Genomic DNA, 21,762 nt, shown 5'->3' with positions numbered 1-21,762 from the left:
TGGTTGTGAGCCACCATGTGGTTGCTGGGATTTGAACTCCGGACCTTTGGAAGAGCAGTCGGGTGCTCTTACCCACTGAGCCATCTCACCAGCCCGGCATTTTAATTCTTTTATGTCAGATGTACAGAGGTATAATTAACATAGAATAAAGTTCAACTTGTAATGTACAACTCTGTGTTATACTTCCTTTGTTTTATTTTTATTTTCAAAAAGCGTGCCACAGAACATTAAAAATAACAATAAATTCCTGATGATTTTCCCAGAGCCAAACCTGACTAGGGTCGTAAGAAACGAACTGAAGCTGGTGAGGTAGCTCAGGAGTCACAGTGGTCGGGCTCTCATCTAGCATGCATGAGGCCATGAGTTTCTTTAGAGATGGGGGGAGAAAGTGATCAAACACTAATCATTGTTGAAACAATATTTCCTGACCCAACCCAATTAACTATCATATGGTTCTGTGTATAACTTCCTGTTAAATCAGTCAAGAAGCTCTTCTACAATAAATCTGTTCTGTGTGAGGATGTGCAATATGAACAATGTGACCTAGCAGATTTTTTATAGAGAACAAGTCATTATGGACCAAGTGTGTGACATCACTCTTAAAAAAGACATTGGGGTCTTAGAAAGTACTAGCTTGCCATATCAAAAACAAAAGTCAAAATTGCAGACTTATAGTAAGAAAAAGAAAATGTTTATCTCATTTAAAAGTGGATGACCAAACATTATGAAATAAAAAAATTTTATCAAGAAAAGAGCCAAAAACATTAACTTGAAAAATACAAGTATAACCAATTTTAAGGTCTAGAGATGAGACATCTATATCTAATGAATCTACCATATATGGTGCTCATTTAATCACTAAGAACTACATGGCTTCTCCTACATGGGAAACTGAAATGCACTACAGATAATGTTTCTCATGGAAGTTTTCTCTGGAAAAAGACCTGTGGGCCAGTCGTTACTCAGGAAGGGTTTATAATATTGTTTCTCAAACTGTGATCTGACAACAATTGGACTTCAATGTTGTTTGTAAAACATCTTAAAATATAAATTTCTGCTAACCGAAGCCCCTTCCAGTATTTTAGAAACATTGTTTCAAACTCAGACCACTGATAAATATTTTTATTAAGAGTTTATTCTTGAGAAGGAACTTCTGTAGCAGTTGTTGCAGTGTATCAGAGAATTACCCAAACAGATGAAATGGAACGGAGTAGAGCAGAACTATGTGTGGGGGAGAGGGTATCAGCTTGAACAGCTCTGTGTGTTCTTTGAATCAGAATTCTTCAGTCCTCTTGAGTGCTAGTCTACCAGGCACTACGACAATTTTATTTCATCTTCTTTCTTTGACTAACATTATGCAATGAGTGTGGAATATATGCTTTAGCTTAATAACAATAAAAAGGAGAAATTTAGAGGGCTGTATGAGCTTAGTCACCTTACATAAATTCCATTTTACTCAAACCCAATGGACTCTGCTCTGGCATTGACCAGCTGTCTCAGTTTGTCCCTCTTGAGTAACTGATTTTTGCTCTTACATGCCAGATCTACAGGCACTGAGTATCAATAAGCATTCCAAATATAATTTTTATATTATATGCCTCTTATTCTCTGACACTTGAACATGTTTCCCTAATCTGCTCTCCCTGCATTAGGGTAACCTAAGATATATCCCCAGCCCAATGTTTGAGATACCTTTTGACAGATGAATAGTAGTTAATTCACAGGGAAGCTCAAAAACAATATTGAATGCATAGTAACAGAGGCCTGTTAGTAGCATTGCTCTTAGGGAAGTTCCTTCATCGATCGATCAATCATCTAGTCACCCTTTTCCTCCCCAGGCACCACAACTGAGGGAAAACTGTGTAAGAAAGGCCCTAGGTCTCTGATAAGCAGTCTACAGAGGGTCAGAAAGGTGGCTGGTGAACTGAGTGGGTGTTGAGAATCCCAACGCTAGAGTAAAAGCCAAAGTCATTTACCATGAATGCTATCATATCGGGGTGAGTGTACCATAAGAATGATGGGAGGGACAACATTTGGGATGTAAATAAAATAATTGAGGTCAAAAAGGACGATGGGGGGTAGGGATGTGTTCAGTTAGCAGAGTGCTTGTCAATCATCCCAGAAGCCTTGTTCCTACCTCCAGGACCAAACAAACCAAGACACGTGATGCATGTGGATAATCTTAATGCTCAGTGGGGTAGAGTCAAAAGAATCATAGTTAAAAGTCATCCTCAAATGCTTCATGAGTTTAAAGCCAATTTAAACTATATCAGGAAACCCTGCCTATAGGAAAAACAAGCAAAGCCAAACAAAACAAAAGAATGTAGGAAATGTGAATCTGGGTTGCTGCAGGTCTCCTAGGAGGCCTGTCCTTGTAAGAATTTTCCTGCTCCATAAATCAGGACTTTTAAAGTCTGGCAAGGATAATAGGCTTTTAAAAAATTGTTGTAATCTGGTTAAATATATACATATATGTAAACATATATACATATGTATGTATATGTATATATATGTATACAAATATGTAAATATGTGCATGTATGTATATATTTTTATACACATAATCACATATAATCATGTATATGAAGAGAGGGGGTGATGTAGATATGTTAAAGATCCTATTTAAAATCAGAACAGAAACAACTTAAACGATTAAATAAAAATCCTTACCTTTCCAGTTTGTCTGAATTATGATATAAACTCTCATGAAGTACTATTATGTGGTCAATTTGAATGCATTAATAATAAATTAATAATATTATATTGCTGTCACATTAAGGACAGAAATGAAAACACTTCCCCTTGGTGCCAAGAGCAAACCTGGATTTGCATCCTCTCCTTCCTTCGCTCTTCCTGTGTTTCCATGCTCTTGTGTGTCTGTTAGCCTGAATGTGTCCCTGTCTGTCACCTCTGTGTGCCTGTGTGTGTTCGTCTGTTGTATCTGTGTCTACTTGTATCTATGTCTGCCTGTCTGTTTCTAACAAAAGGCTTTGCTTTCTTGTTTACTGAAACACACAGAAAACATCATATGGAGAAGGAATGGGGACACTTTACAGCTACTTCTAAGAGAATTTTACAAAGGATTAATTCACAGACTCCAACTGACCAAGATAAAAAAAAAAACCAATACTACAAGCATATGATTTATCAAACAATATCTTTATGTTGCTTTCATCACTTTTGGTGGATATTTATTTTACATAATAGCCTTCAGCCTATACTTGATGTTTTCAGCAAATGGTTATCATAAACTGCATGCATTATACTGGGTCTAGCGCATGGAAGAGCACATAACTTAAGATTTCAGCTGTACACTAACTTAGGTTGTAGAAGCAGATTACATGAGAAATCCAAGGCAAGTAAGATTGGTTGTTACATTGTTATCTTAATGGCAGGTTAACAAACAGGCTGAGTACACAGTAGGGTAGTAATCTTAAATCTTAACTAACGTTAAGGTATATAATTAACTTTGGGTGTGAGGTTCAGCAAAAAGTGCAGTCATTGCAGTGTAAGAGATATTTTTATAATACTGCATCACCCCAACATTATTATGTGATTTTTGTTATGTTTTGATATAAATAGCATCTTCTGTTTATGCTGGTAATTGTTAATACCAAATTATTAAAATCCAATTTTGTTTCTTCTCAGCTTTTATAGACTGATACACAAATGTCTTTGCCTGCTGTTTTTACTTTATCAGAGTTTATATTTGCTCTTATGTAATATAGATGTCTTATTAAAGTTAGAAGTCTTTAGCAACTGAATTAAATCATAATATTGAGGTTTGTGTAACTTGTGAAATATGAATGGATCTTACATGTTTATATTATTGAAATAAAAGAAAAGAAAACTAGTATTTCGGAACATAGTAAAAATATATTTAAAGGCCAAAAAGATGGCTTAGTAAGTAAAGATGATTGCTGTCAAACCTGATGGCTTGAGAAACTTACACTGTGCATAACAATGCTAAAAGTTAAAATGATCTGATCAACACTAACAGTTTGTAAATCAATAGAATAAAATTCTATTATGAGTGATATAATCAATATACTGTCCCATAGTAAATTTAATAACACTAATGTTGGTAATCAGGCTATTACATTTACATAATATTTGAAAATTAGCTAAATTAGATTATTATACTCCAAGTTAGCTGTAAAGGTTAGTGTTTTTACTTTTATCATTGTAATGTACAATGTAAGTTTATACATTCATTGTGATATCTACCTGTTCAATATATCTGAAATTAATTTTTGGTAATTTTCCATTAAGAAATTGCTTATCACACCTGGTATAATAGTCTATGTAAATATTATCTTAATTATTTTCTTTAGAAACAAATGCTTTGCTTGTGTTTCTGTTTGAATATTTAGTTTGCTACTGAATGGCAGTCAACATTGGAACAATACTTCTGTTCCTATAGGTGTGTAGTAAGTGTAATTTTCAGAAGGCTGCTGCTGACTATACTGTGAAACGTACTGCCCTCCACACTCCTCTTTAATTTCACATGATTAACAACTGCCTTTTTCCTTTTTCTGTTTTTTCAGTCAAAGGATCAAGAAAGTTAAGTCTGCCAACAGATCTTAAGGCTGATCTTGGTACGGTAGGCAAAAGCCAACAACTTTAAGTTTTCTTACATTCATTTGGCTGGACATTTTTGCCAACCAATCCATAAATGACATAAGCTTCCTAGATAGCCATATTTAATAGCTTTCCACAAAAAAAATCCTTTCCTGAAAATTACCATGGAGTTCTGTTGGCAGCATTTGACATTTTGTTTGTTAATAATCATTTCACGAATTACATTTTATAATGCATTACACACCAAGGTATGTGATGTTTCTTGTGTTTTTTTTTCCATCAAAAATATGTTTTAAAACATTTGTTACAGATAGACTTTATAACTGCAGTTTTATAAATGAGCATTTTTCTGAATTTCTTTTCCCTGTTGTGTGTGTTAGTATTGTTTACTAGTAATACTATTTAACCAAAAAAGTCTGCTATAAGGTGGAGTTCTGGCTCTGTTTTTTGTTGTTGTTTTATTTTGTTTGTTTGTTTTTGAACATTGTAGATAATTTCATTCGAGGTGCTTGGCTTTTTATAGTGGTCATAGGCAATGCATTAAATCTCACAGTGAAATCATCTTTCTCAGATAGACCTTGACACTTCTTTCAGCACTTGTATCTGCTTATCCTAGTATGAGAGTTTTGGTTATGCATTTGAAACTTCATTGCATAACCTATATTATATATTCCCTTTGTTCTGACGCAAAGCTTTGGAATGAAATCACATGAAGGTCATGGTTAAATAAACACCTTTGGACCATTCAGGTGTAAAAAAAAACTGTTCTATATTACGCTTTTTTCTTCTTCAGCTCTTTAAGATTGCTATTATTGTTCTCAATCCCAATAATTCCTTCTTCTGAAAGGAGAATCGAAGATCATTGCTCCGAACTAGTAGAATGCAAAATTCATGACGATTTGATGCTCTGATATAATTCTGCAATAAATCTATCTGGCCTTGAGTTTCTGTTTAGTTGGGGGATTTTCAATTCTGTCTCTCTCAGTGGGGAAAACGGGTCTTTTTAAATTATTTCATGTTGATTTAGCTTCAATAGATCTTATCATCCATTTCTTTTAGGTCTTCCAGTTTGGTGGAATACTGGCTTTTAAAGGATATCATTATGGTTCTCTGAATTTCATCATTGTCTTCCTTTTCATCTCTAATTTTATAATTTGGATTGTCTTTCTCTTTCTTTTGATTAATATGGCTAAAGGTTTGTCAATACTATGAATTTTTCAAAGAATGAAAACACACACACAATTGTACTTCATACATACTAAAATTAATAAATAAAAAATGAAAGGTAGAAAAAAGTGGAATTAGGTTAATTTCACTTTTCACAAGTTTTGTGATGTTGAAAATTAATTTTTCAACTACTCTTATTATATTTCCCTCTCTCCAATAAGGACAAGATTGTTACTATTGGCAGTGGGGCATAATTCATTTGTGTTTTTTATTCAACTGTGAAAATGACTTGTAGGTACTAATCTAATTCATTATTTGCTCCTCAGTTTGGATTGACATCTAGGTACAGTCTCACTGACAGTATGACTTATGACTTCAAAGGCAGAGCATTTCTAGATAGATTTCTTCCATTAATGTATTTATTTATTTATTTTTATTCATTTTACATCTGGATCACAGGCCCCCTTCATCCTCTCCTCCTATTCCAAAGCTCAAAACCACTCCCCCTACCCCCTTCACCCTTTTCCTCAGGGAAGGGGGAGCCCAACCACCCTAGGTACAAACCTGACCTGGCATATCAAATAACAGCAGGACCAAAGTGTAAAATGAAATTTCAGAGTCATTTGATTTGCATGTTCCTGATGACTAAGAATGATGAACATTTCTTCAAGTGCTTCTTGGCCATTAGAGATCCTCTGTTGAGAATTTTCTAACAGATATCATGTTAGAATTTTGATAGGGATTGCATTGAATCTGTAGATTGTTTTTGGTAAGATGGCCATTTCCACTATATTAATTCTACCAATCCATTAGCATGGGAGATCTTCCTATCTTCTGATATCTTTTTTACTTTCATTCTTCAGGGACTTGAAGTTCTTGTCATACAGATATTTAATTTGCTTGGTTAGAGTTACACTATGATAGTTTATACTATTTGTGGCTATTGTGTGGGGTATAGTTTCTCTAACTTCTTTCTCGGACCATTTGTCATTTGCATAATGGAGGGCTACTGATTTCTTTGAGTTAACTTTACATCCAGATACTTTGCTAAAGCTGTTTAATAGCTGTAGGAGTGCTCTGGTACAGTTTGTGGAGTTTCTTATGTATGCTATCATATTATCTGTGAATAGTGATACCTTGACTTCTTGTTCTCCAATTTGTGTCCCCTTGGACTCTTTTAGTTGTCTTATTGCTCTGGACAGAACTTCAAGTACTATATTGTCTTGTCCTTCATTTTAATAGATTTGCTTAAAGTTTCTTTCCAATTAATTTGATATTGCCTATTGGCTTACTGTATATTGTTTTTATTATATTTAGTTATGTGGCTTGAAGTCCTGATCTATCCAAAACTTTTTTTTAAAAGATTTATTCATTTATTATATGTGAGTACACTGTAGCTGTCTTCAGACACACCAGAAGAGGGCGTCAGATCTCATTACAGATGGTTGTGAGCCACCATGTGGTTTCTGGGATTTGAACTCTTATCCAAAACTTTTAACATTAAGAGGTGTTGATTTTTTTTCAAAGGCATTTTCAGCTTCTAATGAGATGGCCATATGACTCTTTTGAGTTTGTTTATATAGTGGATTATGTTGATAGGATTTTTATGTATAGAACCATTCCTGCATCCCTGGGATGATCATGGTGAATAATGTTTTGATACGTTCTTTGATTCTGTTTGTGTGATTTTATTGAGTATTTTTACATCAATTTCATGAAGGAAATTGATCTCAAGTTCTCTTTCTTTGTTGGGTCTTTGTGTGGTTTAGGTTTCAGCATAACTGTGGCCTAATAGAATGAACTAGGTAGTGTTACTTCTGTTTCTATTTTGTGGAATAGTTTGAGATGTTTCTGTTGTTATGTCTCCCTTTTCATTTCTGATTTTGTTAATTTGGATACTGCCTCTGGATCTTTTAATTAGTTTGGATAAGGGTTTGTCTAGTTTTTTTATTTTTTCAAAGAACCAAATCTTGATTTTGTTGATTCTTTGTATTATTCTCTCTGTTTCTAATTTACTGACTTTAGCCCTGAGTTTGATTATTTCCTGCCCTCTGCTCCTCTGTGCTGTGTTTGCTCCTTTTTTTTTTTTTTTTTTTTTTGTTGTTGTTGTTGTTCTAGAGCTTTCAGGTGTGCTCTTAAGTTGCTAGTATGAGATCTCTCCAATTTCTTTATGAAGGCATTTAGTGGTATGAACTTTTCTCTTAGCACTGTTTTTATTGTGTGCCTTAAGTTTTGGTATGTTGTGCCTTCATTTTCTTAATGAAGTCTTTAATTTCTTTCTTTATTTCTTCTCGATCCAGTCTTCATTTAATAGAGAGATGCTCCGTTTCCAGGAGTATGTGGGCTTTCTGGTGTTTCTGTGATTGTTGAAGGTCAGCCTTAATCCATGGTGATCTGATTGAATGCAAGAGGTTATATCAATTTTCTTGCATCTGTTGAGGCTTGCTTTGTGAGTGTGGTTAATTTTGGAGACGGTTCCATGAGGTGCTGAGAAGAAGATATATTTTCTTGTTTTGGGTGGAAGGTTCTGTAGATATCTGCTAAATCCATTTGGTCCATAACATCTGGTAGTTTCATTGTTTCTCTGTTTAGTTTCTGTTTTGATGACCTATCCATTAGTGAGAGTGGGCTGAAGGAGTCTCCTGCTACTATTGTGTGGGGTTCAATCTATGATCTAAACTTTAATGAAGTTTCATTTCTAAATGTGAGTGTCCTTGTATTTGGGGCATAAATGTTCAAAATTGAGATATCATCTTGGTAGATTTTTCCTTTGATAAGTATAAAGTCTCCTTCCCCATTTCTTTTGGTTACTTTTGGTTGAAGGTCTATTTCATTAGAAATTAGAATGGCTACTCCAGATAGTTTCTTGGGTTTTTTTGCTAGGAAAACCTTTTTGCAGCCCTTTATTCTGTAGTAGTGTCTATCTTTGTTGCTGAGGTGAGTTTCTTATATGTGGCAGGATGGTGGATCCTATTTACAGGCCCAGTCTGTTAGCCTGAGTCTTTTTATTTGTAAATTTAGACCATTGATGTTGGGAGATAAGACCAATGAGTATTAGTTCCTGTTATTTTGATGGTAGAGGTGGTACTGTGTGTGTATGAATCTTTTTTGTGTTTGCTGTCACCTGATTAATTTCTTGTGTTTTCTTTGGGTATAATTATCCTCTATGTGTTGGAATTTCCCTTTTAATTAATCCTCTATAGGGCTGGATTAGTGGAAAGATATTGTTTAAAATTGGTTTTGTCATGGAATATGTTGGTTTCTCCATCTATAGTGATTGACAATTTTGCTGGGTATAATAGTCTGGGCTGGCATCTGTGGTCTCTTAGTGTCTGGAAGGTATCTGTCCAGGATCTTCTGGCATTTAGAGTCTCTGTTGAGAAGTTAAGTGTAATTATGATAGCTCTGCCTTTATATGTTACTTGGCCTTATTCTGATGAAGCTTTAATATTCTTCTTTTGTTCTGTACATTTAGTGTTTCGTTTATTATGTGATGAGATGATTTTCTTTTCTCATCCAACCTGTTTGGTGTTCTTTAAGCTTCTTGTACATTTATAGCCGTTTCTTTCTTTAGGTTAGGGAAGTTTTCTTCTATGATTTTGTTGAGAATATTTTCTGGACCTTGGAGCTGGGACACTTTACCTTTTTCTATCCTATTATTCTTAGGTTAGGTCTTTTCATTATATCTGAGATTTCCTAGATGTTTTGAGTTAGGAACTTTTTACATTTTGCATTTTACTTGACCAATGTACCAATTTCTTCTATGGTATCTTCTACACCTGAAGTTCTATTTTTCATCTCCTACATTCTGTTGGTGATGCTTGCATTTGTAGCTCCTGTTCTCTTTCCTATGTTTTCTATCTCCAGTTTTGCTTCCATTTGTGTTTTCTTTATTGATTCTATTTCCATTTTTAGGTCTTGGACCATTTTATTCATTTTCTTCATCTGTTTGATTGTTTTCCTGTATTTTTAAAGGGAATTATTTATATCCTCTTTAAAGGAAAATAGCAGCCTTTCCTAATACACTGTTAGTTGCTCAGTCTACGAGTTTTGTCTGGTGATATGGTTGGCAGTTTGTTCAGTATTGGATTTCTACATTGCAAATCTGGAACTGCGAAAGGAGGTATACTCTTTTGCTAGGCTGTAGAGCTTAAAGGTGGGAGGAAGCAAAGGGAATGCAAGAATTGGTCATTTTCTCTTTCATTCTCTCTTATCTTGATGGTTCAATTATACTATAGGTTTTTGAGTTTTTTGTTTTATTTTTTAGCTTTGTTTTGTTGTTGTTATTGTTGTTGTTTTGCTTTTTCAGTAGTTCCCTTAAATTTTTCAATATACATTTACAACTAATTTAAATTTTCTTTTAGCTAAGACCATACTGCTTTTTAGTTGCTGCACCGTAGAGTAGGTATCCCTTACATCATTGTCATTCACTTCACTTACCTATATTCTGTTCTCAACATTTTAGACCAGTTAAAGTGGATATATAACTCTTTTAAAATAAAAGGAAAATATCTTTTTTTCAAATATGTTACTGTGTCCTGAAAAAGGTGTGAAGCATCTTTAAAGAACACTTAATATCTTGAAAGAATAACATATAATAATATCTAGAACCTACTAAAACAGAACCTAGGAAGAATAGAAAAATTTAATCAATAGAAACTGACATTGAAGTTACAGATATGATAGTGAATTGTTGGTTAAATATGCAGAGGTCAAAAAGAAACATAAAATTCAAAAAAAACTTTTAGAGATAAAAATATTGTCTTTGAGATACTAAATGCACTAAATGGGCTTAATAAAAATAATTAGCACTGCATGAGAAAACATTAATAGACTCGAAAATGTACTGTTTAGAACAAAATTCTATGCCACCTAATACATATAATTGTAAGAACTCTAGAAAGCAAGAAAAAACAGGGAGGGGACAGAAATAATGCTTGAATAAATGATGCTGAATAGTTGAGTAATATAATAATAATAAAAATCCACAGTTCCAAAAATATAATGACCCCAAACCTAAGAAGTATAAAGAAAAATGTATGAAATACATCATAATTGAAAATTTTAAAAAGCCAATTAGCCAGAGATGGGAAATGATATTTTAACATGTCAAGTAGCCAAAACAGGAATGAAGCAAATTTTCCACAGAAAATGAAAGCTAGATGACAGTAGAAAAGTATATTTAAGCTACTGAAAAGAAAAAACATCCTAAAATTATATATGCAGTAGAAATATTATTTAAAAATGAAGATTAAACAAATGCTTTCCTGGATATACAAAATCTAAAGTCATACATGGTAGTACATCTCTGTTACATTCCCAACATTTGGAAAAGAGAAGCAAAAATATGACAGTCTTGAGAGCAACCTGAACTATATAATAATGCCCTATGTCAAAAGAGACATACCTACACACATGCACATGTGCGTACACACATACACATACACACACACAAAAACATACTCACACATCTGAAAGAATCCAACTCCCCAAAATCCAAATCTCAGGAATAAAGGGGAAAGATACCAGGAAAAATCTCAATATACCCAGAAAATACAGAAGACTAAAAATAATAAATATCTGATAAGTTAAATATAAATTTAATTTTTAAATCTCTTGGAGACAATTGATAACTGGGGAAATCTAAACTATTCATCAAAGAATAGACAAATAAATAAATAAATAAGCAAAAAAAATGGCATATCTAGGCAATGGAATATTCCTTAGAACTGAAAATAAATGACTATGTAACACATTTAACAAGAAAGAATCCTAGGCTAATTATGATGAGAGAAAAAAGCCAAGCAAAACCAAATATAAATTTATTCTAGATTAGCCTACACAGTAAAATAATATGACAGTGAATGACTTTGTCAATAGCTAGATTTCTTTTTCTTTGGATTTAGTATTGTCTTATTATTATAAATTTCCAGGTTGATTGTCTAAGCTATGACTAACCTTTTTCCTTTTTTATATCAATTCTTATCTCTCTTGAACATCTATCACGGTATCTATATACTAGGTTAATACACACACACACACACACACACACACACACACACAGACACATGTGCACACACATTACACGTGTGCACGCCTGTGTGTGTGTGTGTGTGTGTGTGTGTGTGTGTGTGTGTGTGTGTGTGTGTGTGTGTGTGTGTGATGGTCGTGGTGTATAAGCCATAGGCCCTAAAGCAAGGTACTATGTCCTTGGAGAGAGCAGGTTTTTACTGACTGCTGTACTCAGGATGGGGAGTATTATTGCAAATTATTCCATAAGTAGTTGCTATTTTCTAATTCTCACTAAGCTGTTAGTGTTGACTGTTGCTCTAAGTTAAGGAGGAATAGAACTCTTGAATTTCTCTTCCCAGTGTCTAACTCTTCATAAGATAACTTCTGCCTTTTCAGCTGGGATTTCTGATATTCTATTCAATATAAAAGTTGCTTGTTTCTAAAATGACTAATTTCAATGTATTTCATCAGTTTCTCAAACACTACTAAATATATTTTCAAAGGTATCATTCTTTCCAAATATTTTAGCTAACTCTGTAATCCACTTTAAGCATGTATATCAATTAAGAAAACCAGTTTAGAATATTGCCTGATGAGAAAATACCTTTTTTTCAGTTCTTTTTTTGAGTTCATTTTCCTCATGTATATCACAATAATTATAAAGTATATTAAAGGATTACCTGAAAATTGAATGAGATTATATATTTTGCATATACATAGCCTGCCTACCATTTAAATGTAAATAAACATTAACTCTCATTTTAAATATTAATAGGAAAAATCTAGTTTAATTCACATTAAAATGATAAGAAATAATTCCTGCCCTTGAGTAGGAGTCCAGGAAATACAGCACTTTAGGCTTCGAAACTGTTCAATACAGAAAGCCTATTATGGATTATCAGTTCCACATATTCAACATTGCCAGTAGTCATTTCCATGTAGCTTGTTCTCAAGGATAACCAAAGCAGAATGGTCCATAACGCATTCTTTATGTTGCAGAATTATGAGTGATACTTCAAATACAATTTCTTAACTTTAAGCAAAATAAGAAGATACAGTTTTGTGGATGAAACCCATACTGAATAATTTTCCTACCATTAAGGTCTACTCCTAGCCTGAAGTTTTTAAAGTAATACCCAAACATTCATCAACATTAGATGAACAATTTATACATGAATAATTTTTTTATACTCTGAAACAAGAGTGATGAGAACAAATTTTATGCCGTGTCTATTGCAGCCCTCTGTGTAGGACATATACTCCATAAATTACAGAAACTGCATGAAGTATATAATAATATTCCAGCTTTATAGAGGAAACCAAAGTGTGAATACTTTAGTAGGCAGAGCCAGTTAGTGTCAGAACTGAAATTACACGTAGGGAGCGTGGCTCCAAGGTGGCATCTTTAAGTATCATTCTCAGGTGCACAGTATGATGCTGTCATTCTCTACCTTAAATTCCAAGTAAAGAAAGTCCTTCCAAGACTTACATGAATTGGATCTGTTCAAATAATGCAACAAAAGTACATTATTAAAACATATTTCATATTGCCATTCAACAATACGTTAAATACATAGTAGGGAAATATATGACATTTCAAGAAATGTTAATTAGATAAATTATGAAAATATGTCCTATACATAATAAGTATCTTAATTTTTTATAATCTGAAATTGTAACTAAATCTTAAAATAACAAAAAATAGTCATATTCAAATGAATTGGAAGAAGAGGAATTCCTGTTCCTCCATTTCTTAACCTATGCCTTTGGATTTCCTCATCTGAAGACTTAATTATGATATTTATTCTGCCTTCTTCCTCTTGGTACAGACCATGTAAATGGACACTGCACAAGTCCAACCTCTCAGAGTTGCAGTTCTGGAAAACGTCTTTCCAGTGCTGATGTTTCAAAAGTAAACCGCTGGGGTCCTGGAAGACCACCATTTAGAAAGGCACAGTCAGCTGCTTGCATGGAGATTTCTTTACCAGTTACAACTGAAGGTAGGATAAACATATCCATTTCTGTGAGTACAGTTTAAAACTTGATAAAATTTCGTTTATCATGGTAACAGGTGCTGGGAGACAAAGAAATGGAAGTTACATTTAAAAGATGATTAAAAAAAAAAAAACAAAAACAAAAACAAAACTACATGACATTGAAAAACTAAGATCCTGTTTGACTGTGACCATAACTTCAAGTCTATTACTTACTCACTTCCTTCCTATCTCTAAAAGTAAAACGATCCCACTGTAGGTAGGCCATCCAAGGAGATAATCTGTAACTGCAACCTTAATTTTCTCTACTGTCAAAGGAATATAACCACGTTTAAAAGAACACGTTATTAAATTCTAAAATTTAGGATCATAGCCGGGTCTGGTGGCACAGACCTGTAATCCCAGCTGCTGGGGAGGCTGAGGCAGGAGGATTGCAACTTCAAAACCTGCCTGGGTTAGGGAACTCAAGGCCAGTCTGGACCACTTGACAAGACCCTGTCTCAAAGCATAAAGTTCAAAAGGGTCTGGGGATATAACTCAGAGACTGAGCAGTTGCCGAGTCTACATGAAGTCTAGGATATATCCCCAGTACCACAAAAATAAATAAATAATAAATAAACACTAAATAAAGTTTATAATGTTTGTAAAACTTTTAAGGATGTATTGTTTCCTTATTTATAGAATAAGTATAAGATGAGTCCAATATAAGAGGAAAAAGTAAAAATTTTGTTTAGAGAAGGAAAAACAACCAGAATCTTGTAGTTTTGCTTTTATTCTTTCGGTAATAAAGATTTTAGGGGCAGAGTTGAGAGAAAAAAATTGAAAGATTTGGCTATAGTAACTCTGTACTATCCTTTATAATTTCAAAATATAATCAATTATTCTTCAAAAATATTTATAATAAATTCATTACTCAGATTTTGTTTAATATTATGCCATACAGAATCTACTCCTGGAGATGTGGGAAATCACAATATTGTCTTTCTAACATGTGTTTGTGAATATTGGTGTTGAGTGGTGGTAAATGTTACAGTAAAAACACCATATGAGGGTTAAGAACAAGCACAATTATTGAAATGGGTACTGCAAAACTTGAACTAAGGTTATTTCTGCCTCTATTTTATGCTGGAAAACAGTTTAACAATAATTCTGTCTTTAAGTTTGTAAAATATATAGATGATAACCCAACNTCTGTCTCATCTCTAAATTTTATGATGAGCTATTTTTTATAAATCTGGTAAGGGATAGAAATAGGAAATTAGGAATATTGAATTCTGTTTCTTCTAAATATATCTTTGAAGAATTTGTATTTCTTTTGGTTGTGTAAGAATTATCAAGACACAGATTTCAGATCTANCAAGAGGGAAAGGTGAGTAAAGATTGGAGAAAGAAAAACAGGAGCTTGTACACTAGAGCAATTAGACAACAGTATAATTCTATTACTGTTGAACAGATGGGGGAATTTGTGCTTGTTGGAGGATACACATGGGCAAGTGTTGAAAGAGCAAGAGCATCCAAAACCATACTGTTGTTTCTTTTCTAAGTGAGCTGAAGCCTTCTCAGAAAAGCCAGTTTTAATGGGTGCCACACTCTTTATTTCATCCTTGGCAAAGTTAGAACTCAATTTGGATTGTACATAGGCAACTCGAAACAAGTTCATATAAATCACATTTACATTTTTTGCTCACGTTAAAAGTTCAATTTTTATAGCTTTAATTGCTTAAGATATACAATATGTTTATCACAGAACATTTATGATCCAGATTGGTCCTTTCATGTTGGTAACCATGATACTGTTATTAAGTATGGCTTGCAAACGAATCATTAATATGGCTTCTATGATCAAAATATGGGAAGGAAAAACAATTAAATGATATACAAAAATTTTGCATCTTGACTATTTAGATTTAAGGGTTTTTTCCAGATTAAAGAATTTTAAGTGATCTTTCAGAAAATGTACAAAAGAAAAATGGTGTGTTAGAACTCAGGAGACTGAAGATTTAGTTTTAACTCTGCCTGAGTTTATGATAGCACATACAGACTTAAGACTCCACCTTTGAGCCAGTAACCTGGATAAGATGTCCTTCATGTCAATAAACAAAGAATATTTTTTCTCTCATAATTATGGTTTACAGGTATTAAGTTTGGCTGGTTGTGTAGATTCACTAATGTTTGATTTTTGCTCTTTAAATGCTCATAGAAACCCGAGAGAATTCCTATAATCGCTCCAGGAGCTCTAGCATCTCCAGTATTGACAAAGATTCTAAAGAAGCAATTACAGCTTTATACTTCATGGAATCCTTTGCACGGAAAAATGACTCTACCATCTCCCCTTGTCTGTTTGTTGGAACTAGTCTGGGAATGGTAGTACTCATCTCCCTAAATCTACCATCCTCAGATGAACAAAGGTTTACAGAGCCGGTGGTGGTATTGCCAAGTGGTAAGAATTCTCGTTCAGTCATTCCTTTGTTGCTACTTACTCAACTTTAGACATTAAGTACTACTAATATGCATTGATTTCAGACAATGGTGAGGAATATATGCCTCCTATGTAATATGAACTACTGAGAATTTCAGAACTCAAATACCCTTTCAACACTCACTATACTGTCATTTACCAGACCTGCTGGGTACAGTGGTTTCTATGATGTGAAACCAGAGAAGCCAGGCTAAAAATTACCTTTGAAAATAAGCTCCTTTAAAATGCTGAGATACATGTTAATGCACAAGAAAGTCCAATTCATTTGTAACAAATGGAAGCATATTTCCAAAGTTTTACACCAGGCTAGAATGTGAGTACTTTTACATTCTTCTTGAAGAAATCAGAATAATTAAAGTAGAAGCTATCTGACCTAATGTGGATATCTAAGGTTTCCATTTCCTTTTCATGGTAGACACTCAAGAACTTAATTTAGTCATATGTTCTATCCTACATGGATTATCTTCTCGGTTTTTTATTTCACTTGACATCCTTTTGAATATGTTTAATAGATTCTAATCATTATTACTCTCTTTTTTTCTACATGTAATAAATGTTTTAGGTATTTTAAGCTAAAAACAAATTTCATCAATATATGGGATTTAAGATATTTTATTTTTAGACAGTACATATAGCACGAGAGGTTAGAGACAGTTGTGGTTTTGTATTAACTTGTTTTACATATGTAAAAATAGATGACAGACAGAATTTTCAGCTCTATGAGTGTGGCAAATTCAGGAAAAAGTTTGACTCTACTAAGAACAAATACTGTATTTTAAGTTGATACTACACAGTGAAAAATAATTTTTACTGCATTACTAATTTTAAGGAAATATGTATATTTTTACTCTGCTTAAGTTAGAGCCAGATCAGTGAATTTGAAATAAAGTATTAAATATCAATTTAAAAATCATTCTGTGGTCTAGCATTCTGCCTCTCAATTTAGAGATTTCTGCCAGTCTTAAACAATAAAATAATGGCAAAGTAAAAATAAACATAGATATCACTTTTGCCATCTAGTTTGCAAGATTTTCCCTTATCTAGTGCTTATGATCCAGTAAGAAATCTGTCTTCTATAATTTTTTAAGTTGGTATCCTACTGTTTTGGAATTTTAACTATCTATAATGTGCCAACATCAGTTGATTGGTTATGTCAAATATAGATTATTAATACAAGATGTGACTGGTAGGAGAAATGACACAAGAGATATATACGATTTACGTGATTTTCTGTAAGCATGGAACTGTGCTTTAAAATTCATTAATTAAAAAGTAGAAAGTTATGGTGCTAGGTTCATGTTTGTTTTATAATTAACCATTGAAGAAAAAAAGAATAACCAGAAGCCAAATTTATAGGAGTAAAAAGAGAAAGGGAAGTAGAATTCCATATGAAAAAACAGGTAACAAAAAGTTCCAAGTGAGAGTAGAGTCTCTGCTTTTCATCTTCACAGCTCACTGATTGGCTGTGATTATTGTTCTGGTCCCCATCTCTTTTCCGTATGCATTCTTCACTGACCCCACTCAATTAATGGAAGCCCCATGATATTGTCCCTGGCCTTATTATCTATAATACAGTACTACACAGCACATCTCTAGAATTTACCTTATATAATTAAAATGCTATATTAGTTTATTAGCAATTCCTCACCATCCTTCCTCACCTTCATGGACACCATCAGTTTGTTCTTAGTGTATATGAGTTTAAGTGCTTTACATGGTTCAGTTTAGTAAATGCATANAATATCTGTCCTTGGTGACTGGATCATTTAACAAAAAGCAATACCCGCAATGTTCTTCCATATCTGAATGTTAGAGAGCTACCTTCTTCTGAGGTTAAACAATATTTCATTGTATCTACATATCACATTTTTGTCCAACCCCAGAGCTGGATTGCTTGATTATATGTCAGTCCCATTTTTAATTTTTTTGGAAAATCTCCACTTCCTTTTCCATTTCTGTTTACCATCTTAATTGGCAGTGAAACTTGGGAGAATGGACCCTACAAATGAGGTANACTAAAGTCTCATGCAAAAGCCAACTTTATTCACACCATCAGACAACTTATACACTTAGGGCTAAGAAAAATGACCTGAATTCAAGCTGGGTATAATCACAAGGTCTAGTTGCATGTGGCAAAACATGTTCTTCTGTAGAAGCATATAAACAAAGAACAATAGCCAGTTGTAATGAGTTATCTGAAGTAAACTCTCCAAGGGAGGGACCCAAAAGCACATTCCAAGAGCAATTCCATGTTTTGATTAAACTGAGGTCACAAGACTTATTTTCTTAGAGTTTTCTCACAAGCACTCAAAATTATCCTCACAGAACTCCATTCTTGAGCCATGTCCCGACACAAGTCCATTGCACTGTTATTCTGCATGTGTGNTTACACAAACAATGTGTGTTTTAGTTTCTCCACATCATGCCATCACTAGCTTTTGATGTTTTAAAAATAGCCTAACAGATGTAAGGTTGTACCTCATCATAATTGTTATGACCCTGATGCTCTAACACATTGGATAACTTAAAGGGAATGAATATAACACTGGAATCATTCAGTGTACCTAAAGAATCCCAGAACTAGTAAGGAGGTTAATCAGTACCTGAAGAAAATAGCACTGAGAATACAGTTCCCCCTTCCTTTTTTTTTAAAGAATGTTTTCACATAGATTATCTTGTTTGTCCTGGCAACAAACAATTACCACTAATATGGAAATTTGAAATGTGTTTAATCATTGAGTTGGAGAATTGGAAACTACCTAGAGACTCTCTTCCACACCTTCTCTCTTGTTTGTATCAGAATCATTTAAATGTATTGTTGCAGTAAGGATCCCCACCCTCTCTGACTCAGTAGGTCTACAGTAGTCTGAGGATTTGCACTTTAGCAAGTCCCTGTGTGATGCTAGTCTAACAAATGGGCCATTTCTTGTCCCATATTGATATATGGGACAATGATTACAGTATTGATATATTGTAATTTTCTTATTAATAATTAATAAAATGAAGCCCAGAGAAGACAAACAACATGCTTCAAAAAACCCAGACAGAGAATTAGATTTGAAGCTAAGTTTCTTGAATCCCAATCCACCTTACTTTGTCATTGATCACATTGTGTTGGTTACTTAGTTCTAACATCTTATTGTGCCTAATTCCTACCAGTTCTACCTAATCTCCCTGTCCTGATTCAGTGAACTGACCTTCCTAAATCGTGTCTTAAAAGTACACAAAGATTTAGGAATCTGCCTAATGAAATTAATCAGCAAAGCAAAGATTAGTCAACCTATCATAAAATGATGTTATTTAGATTGCATGGAATCAAAGACCGAAGGGTAGGACCAGAAACTTCGAAAGTACTTTTTTAAAACAAATAAGGGTAACATTTCAAGATTAAGGTACAGACAGTGATTCTCTAAATAGGACCCCAAATAGTCAGTGATAATGGGAAAATTGACAAACTGGATTGCATCAGATTTAAGGGGTTTTGCACAGAAAAATAAAGAATGGAAGAGAAAGAGTTGAGAATGGAAGAAAATTTTTGCTAGCTTTTCATCCAACAAACATCCAATAACCAAAATATATAAAACACTAAAAGGAGAATGCCAAAAGTAAATAACCCAATAGATATATGGATAAACAAGTAAAACAGTTTTCTCTTTTGCTTTGTTATTAGCATATGCTAATTATACAAAATATAATATAATACAAAATATATATAATACAAAATATAACTGCATATAGGTAGTTATCTGCCATGGTCATTCAATCGTGAAAAATACAGGTGAGTAACCTTTTTCTGAATTGAGATGCATAAACTTGCCTCAGGGTTGATGGTAGTTATTGTAAAAGGACAAAACCTTTAAATTATTCTATTTGAGCCCCTAAATAATAGTTCTAGAAAATCTGATAATAACCCTAGTTATTTTTTAAGTTCTTGTTTCTCATACAACTACAACTGCCATCATGTCAGGCATGTTCATGTCTTTAATCCCAGCACTCAGAGGCAGAGGTAAGTAGAGTTCTAGGCCAGCCTAGTCTACAGAGTGAGTTCCAGGACAGCCAGGACTATGCAAGAAAACCCTTTATGTTGAAAAACCAAAATAAGTAAATAAAATTACCATCACTTTTTGACCTTTTAGCTGAAATCAAAGATCAAGTATAAAATTGTCAGAATAGAGTAAGTCTGAATGTTGAAATTATGTAATATTTATTTAGGCTTTAATTTCAGAAAAAAATAAAAGGCATTATCTATCAAATTAACATTAAAAAACAAACTAGGATTGGGTAGTATAATATATATATACATATATAAACAATATATATTCTATATATGTACATATAATATATACTATGTATTATAGGTATATATAATATGTAATAATATGTAATACATATATAATAATATATATTATATAATATATATTATATATTTAAGCTTACTTGAAAAAATGAAGGTTATATACATACTTAAAATTTGCCTTTTAAATTTTTAATGAAACTATATAGAATAATGAAAAAAATTGCATGTCGTGTTTCCAGGGCTGACCCCTCTATATTGAACAACCAATAAGGGGGCTCATCCCCAGAAGGGGTAGATTTTCCTTCTCCCAGTAGTCACTAGCTGCCTATGGTTCTTGGACTAGGAGTAGGGAAGATGGGAGGGGTTTGTTGGATGTGCTGGTGGGAGGTAAGGGAGAGGGGAACTGATGTGACTCTGTTCAAGTAAAATATATTAAGCAAAAAACAATAATAATAGATGTTTTGAATTTTTAAAAAAGTATCTTGGAATTTAAATCAGAAAACCCAAGTTCTAGGCTGGGTTAATATTAACTACATTGAGGCTCTAGTCCAGGTTGTATGGCCTATCCCAAGTGTCTCCATCCTTCTAGACCTGTTTTCTCATTAATATAATGAACAAGTTTTGCCAACCGATATTTTAGGTTTCTTTTAGACTTAAAATTTAATAATCTAAGTTATTACAACAGGTTAACTCACAAAACTTACTGATTTTTATATATTGTTACAATATTACAAAATTATGCACATAAATTATCATAATGTAAAACATTTATTGCCCATCAATGCATAATAAATAGCTGCTTTAGACAGGACTTCACATGTGAGTGATGTAAACTGTTTTTACAGGTACATTCCTCTCATTGAAAGGAGCTGTGCTAACATTTTCCTGCATGGACAGAACTGGAAGTTTAATGCAGCCTCCATATGAAGTATGGAGAGATCCAAACAACACAGATGAAAATGAAAAAACCTGGAAAAGGAAATTGGTCATGAACTACTCGTCTTCATCCCAAGAGACGGGAGACCATCAGTATATGATCATCTGCTCAGAAAAGCAAGCCAAAGTCTTCTCACTGCCTTCCCAGACCTGCCTTTATGTTCACAGCATCACCGAGACATCNTTCATACTGCAAGCAGATGTGGTGGTCATGTGCAACAGTGCCTGCCTGGCCTGCTTTTGTGCAAATGGGCATATCATGATAATGAGGTACTTGGTATATTTATTGCTAACAG

General features: G+C 33.5%; 1 protein-coding gene across 1 annotated transcript in view; it reads left to right on the top strand.

Annotated features, from left to right (window-relative positions):
* The window catches only part of Stxbp5l (syntaxin binding protein 5 like), a 290,875-nt gene that overhangs the window by 223,676 nt on the left and 45,437 nt on the right, over positions 1 to 21,762 (top strand). Inside the window, exons 20-22 of the mRNA XM_021209026.2 lie at positions 13,590 to 13,760; positions 15,955 to 16,194; positions 21,376 to 21,736. Coding sequence (XP_021064685.1) covers positions 13,590 to 13,760; positions 15,955 to 16,194; positions 21,376 to 21,736 — 772 coding nt within the window. The remainder of the gene's footprint in view (positions 1 to 13,589; positions 13,761 to 15,954; positions 16,195 to 21,375; positions 21,737 to 21,762) is intronic.

This window comes from Mus pahari, chromosome 12, assembly GCF_900095145.1.
Source record: "Mus pahari chromosome 12, PAHARI_EIJ_v1.1, whole genome shotgun sequence".
NCBI lineage: Eukaryota > Metazoa > Chordata > Mammalia > Rodentia > Muridae > Mus > Mus pahari.
This window is presented reverse-complemented; position numbering and strand designations above follow the sequence as displayed.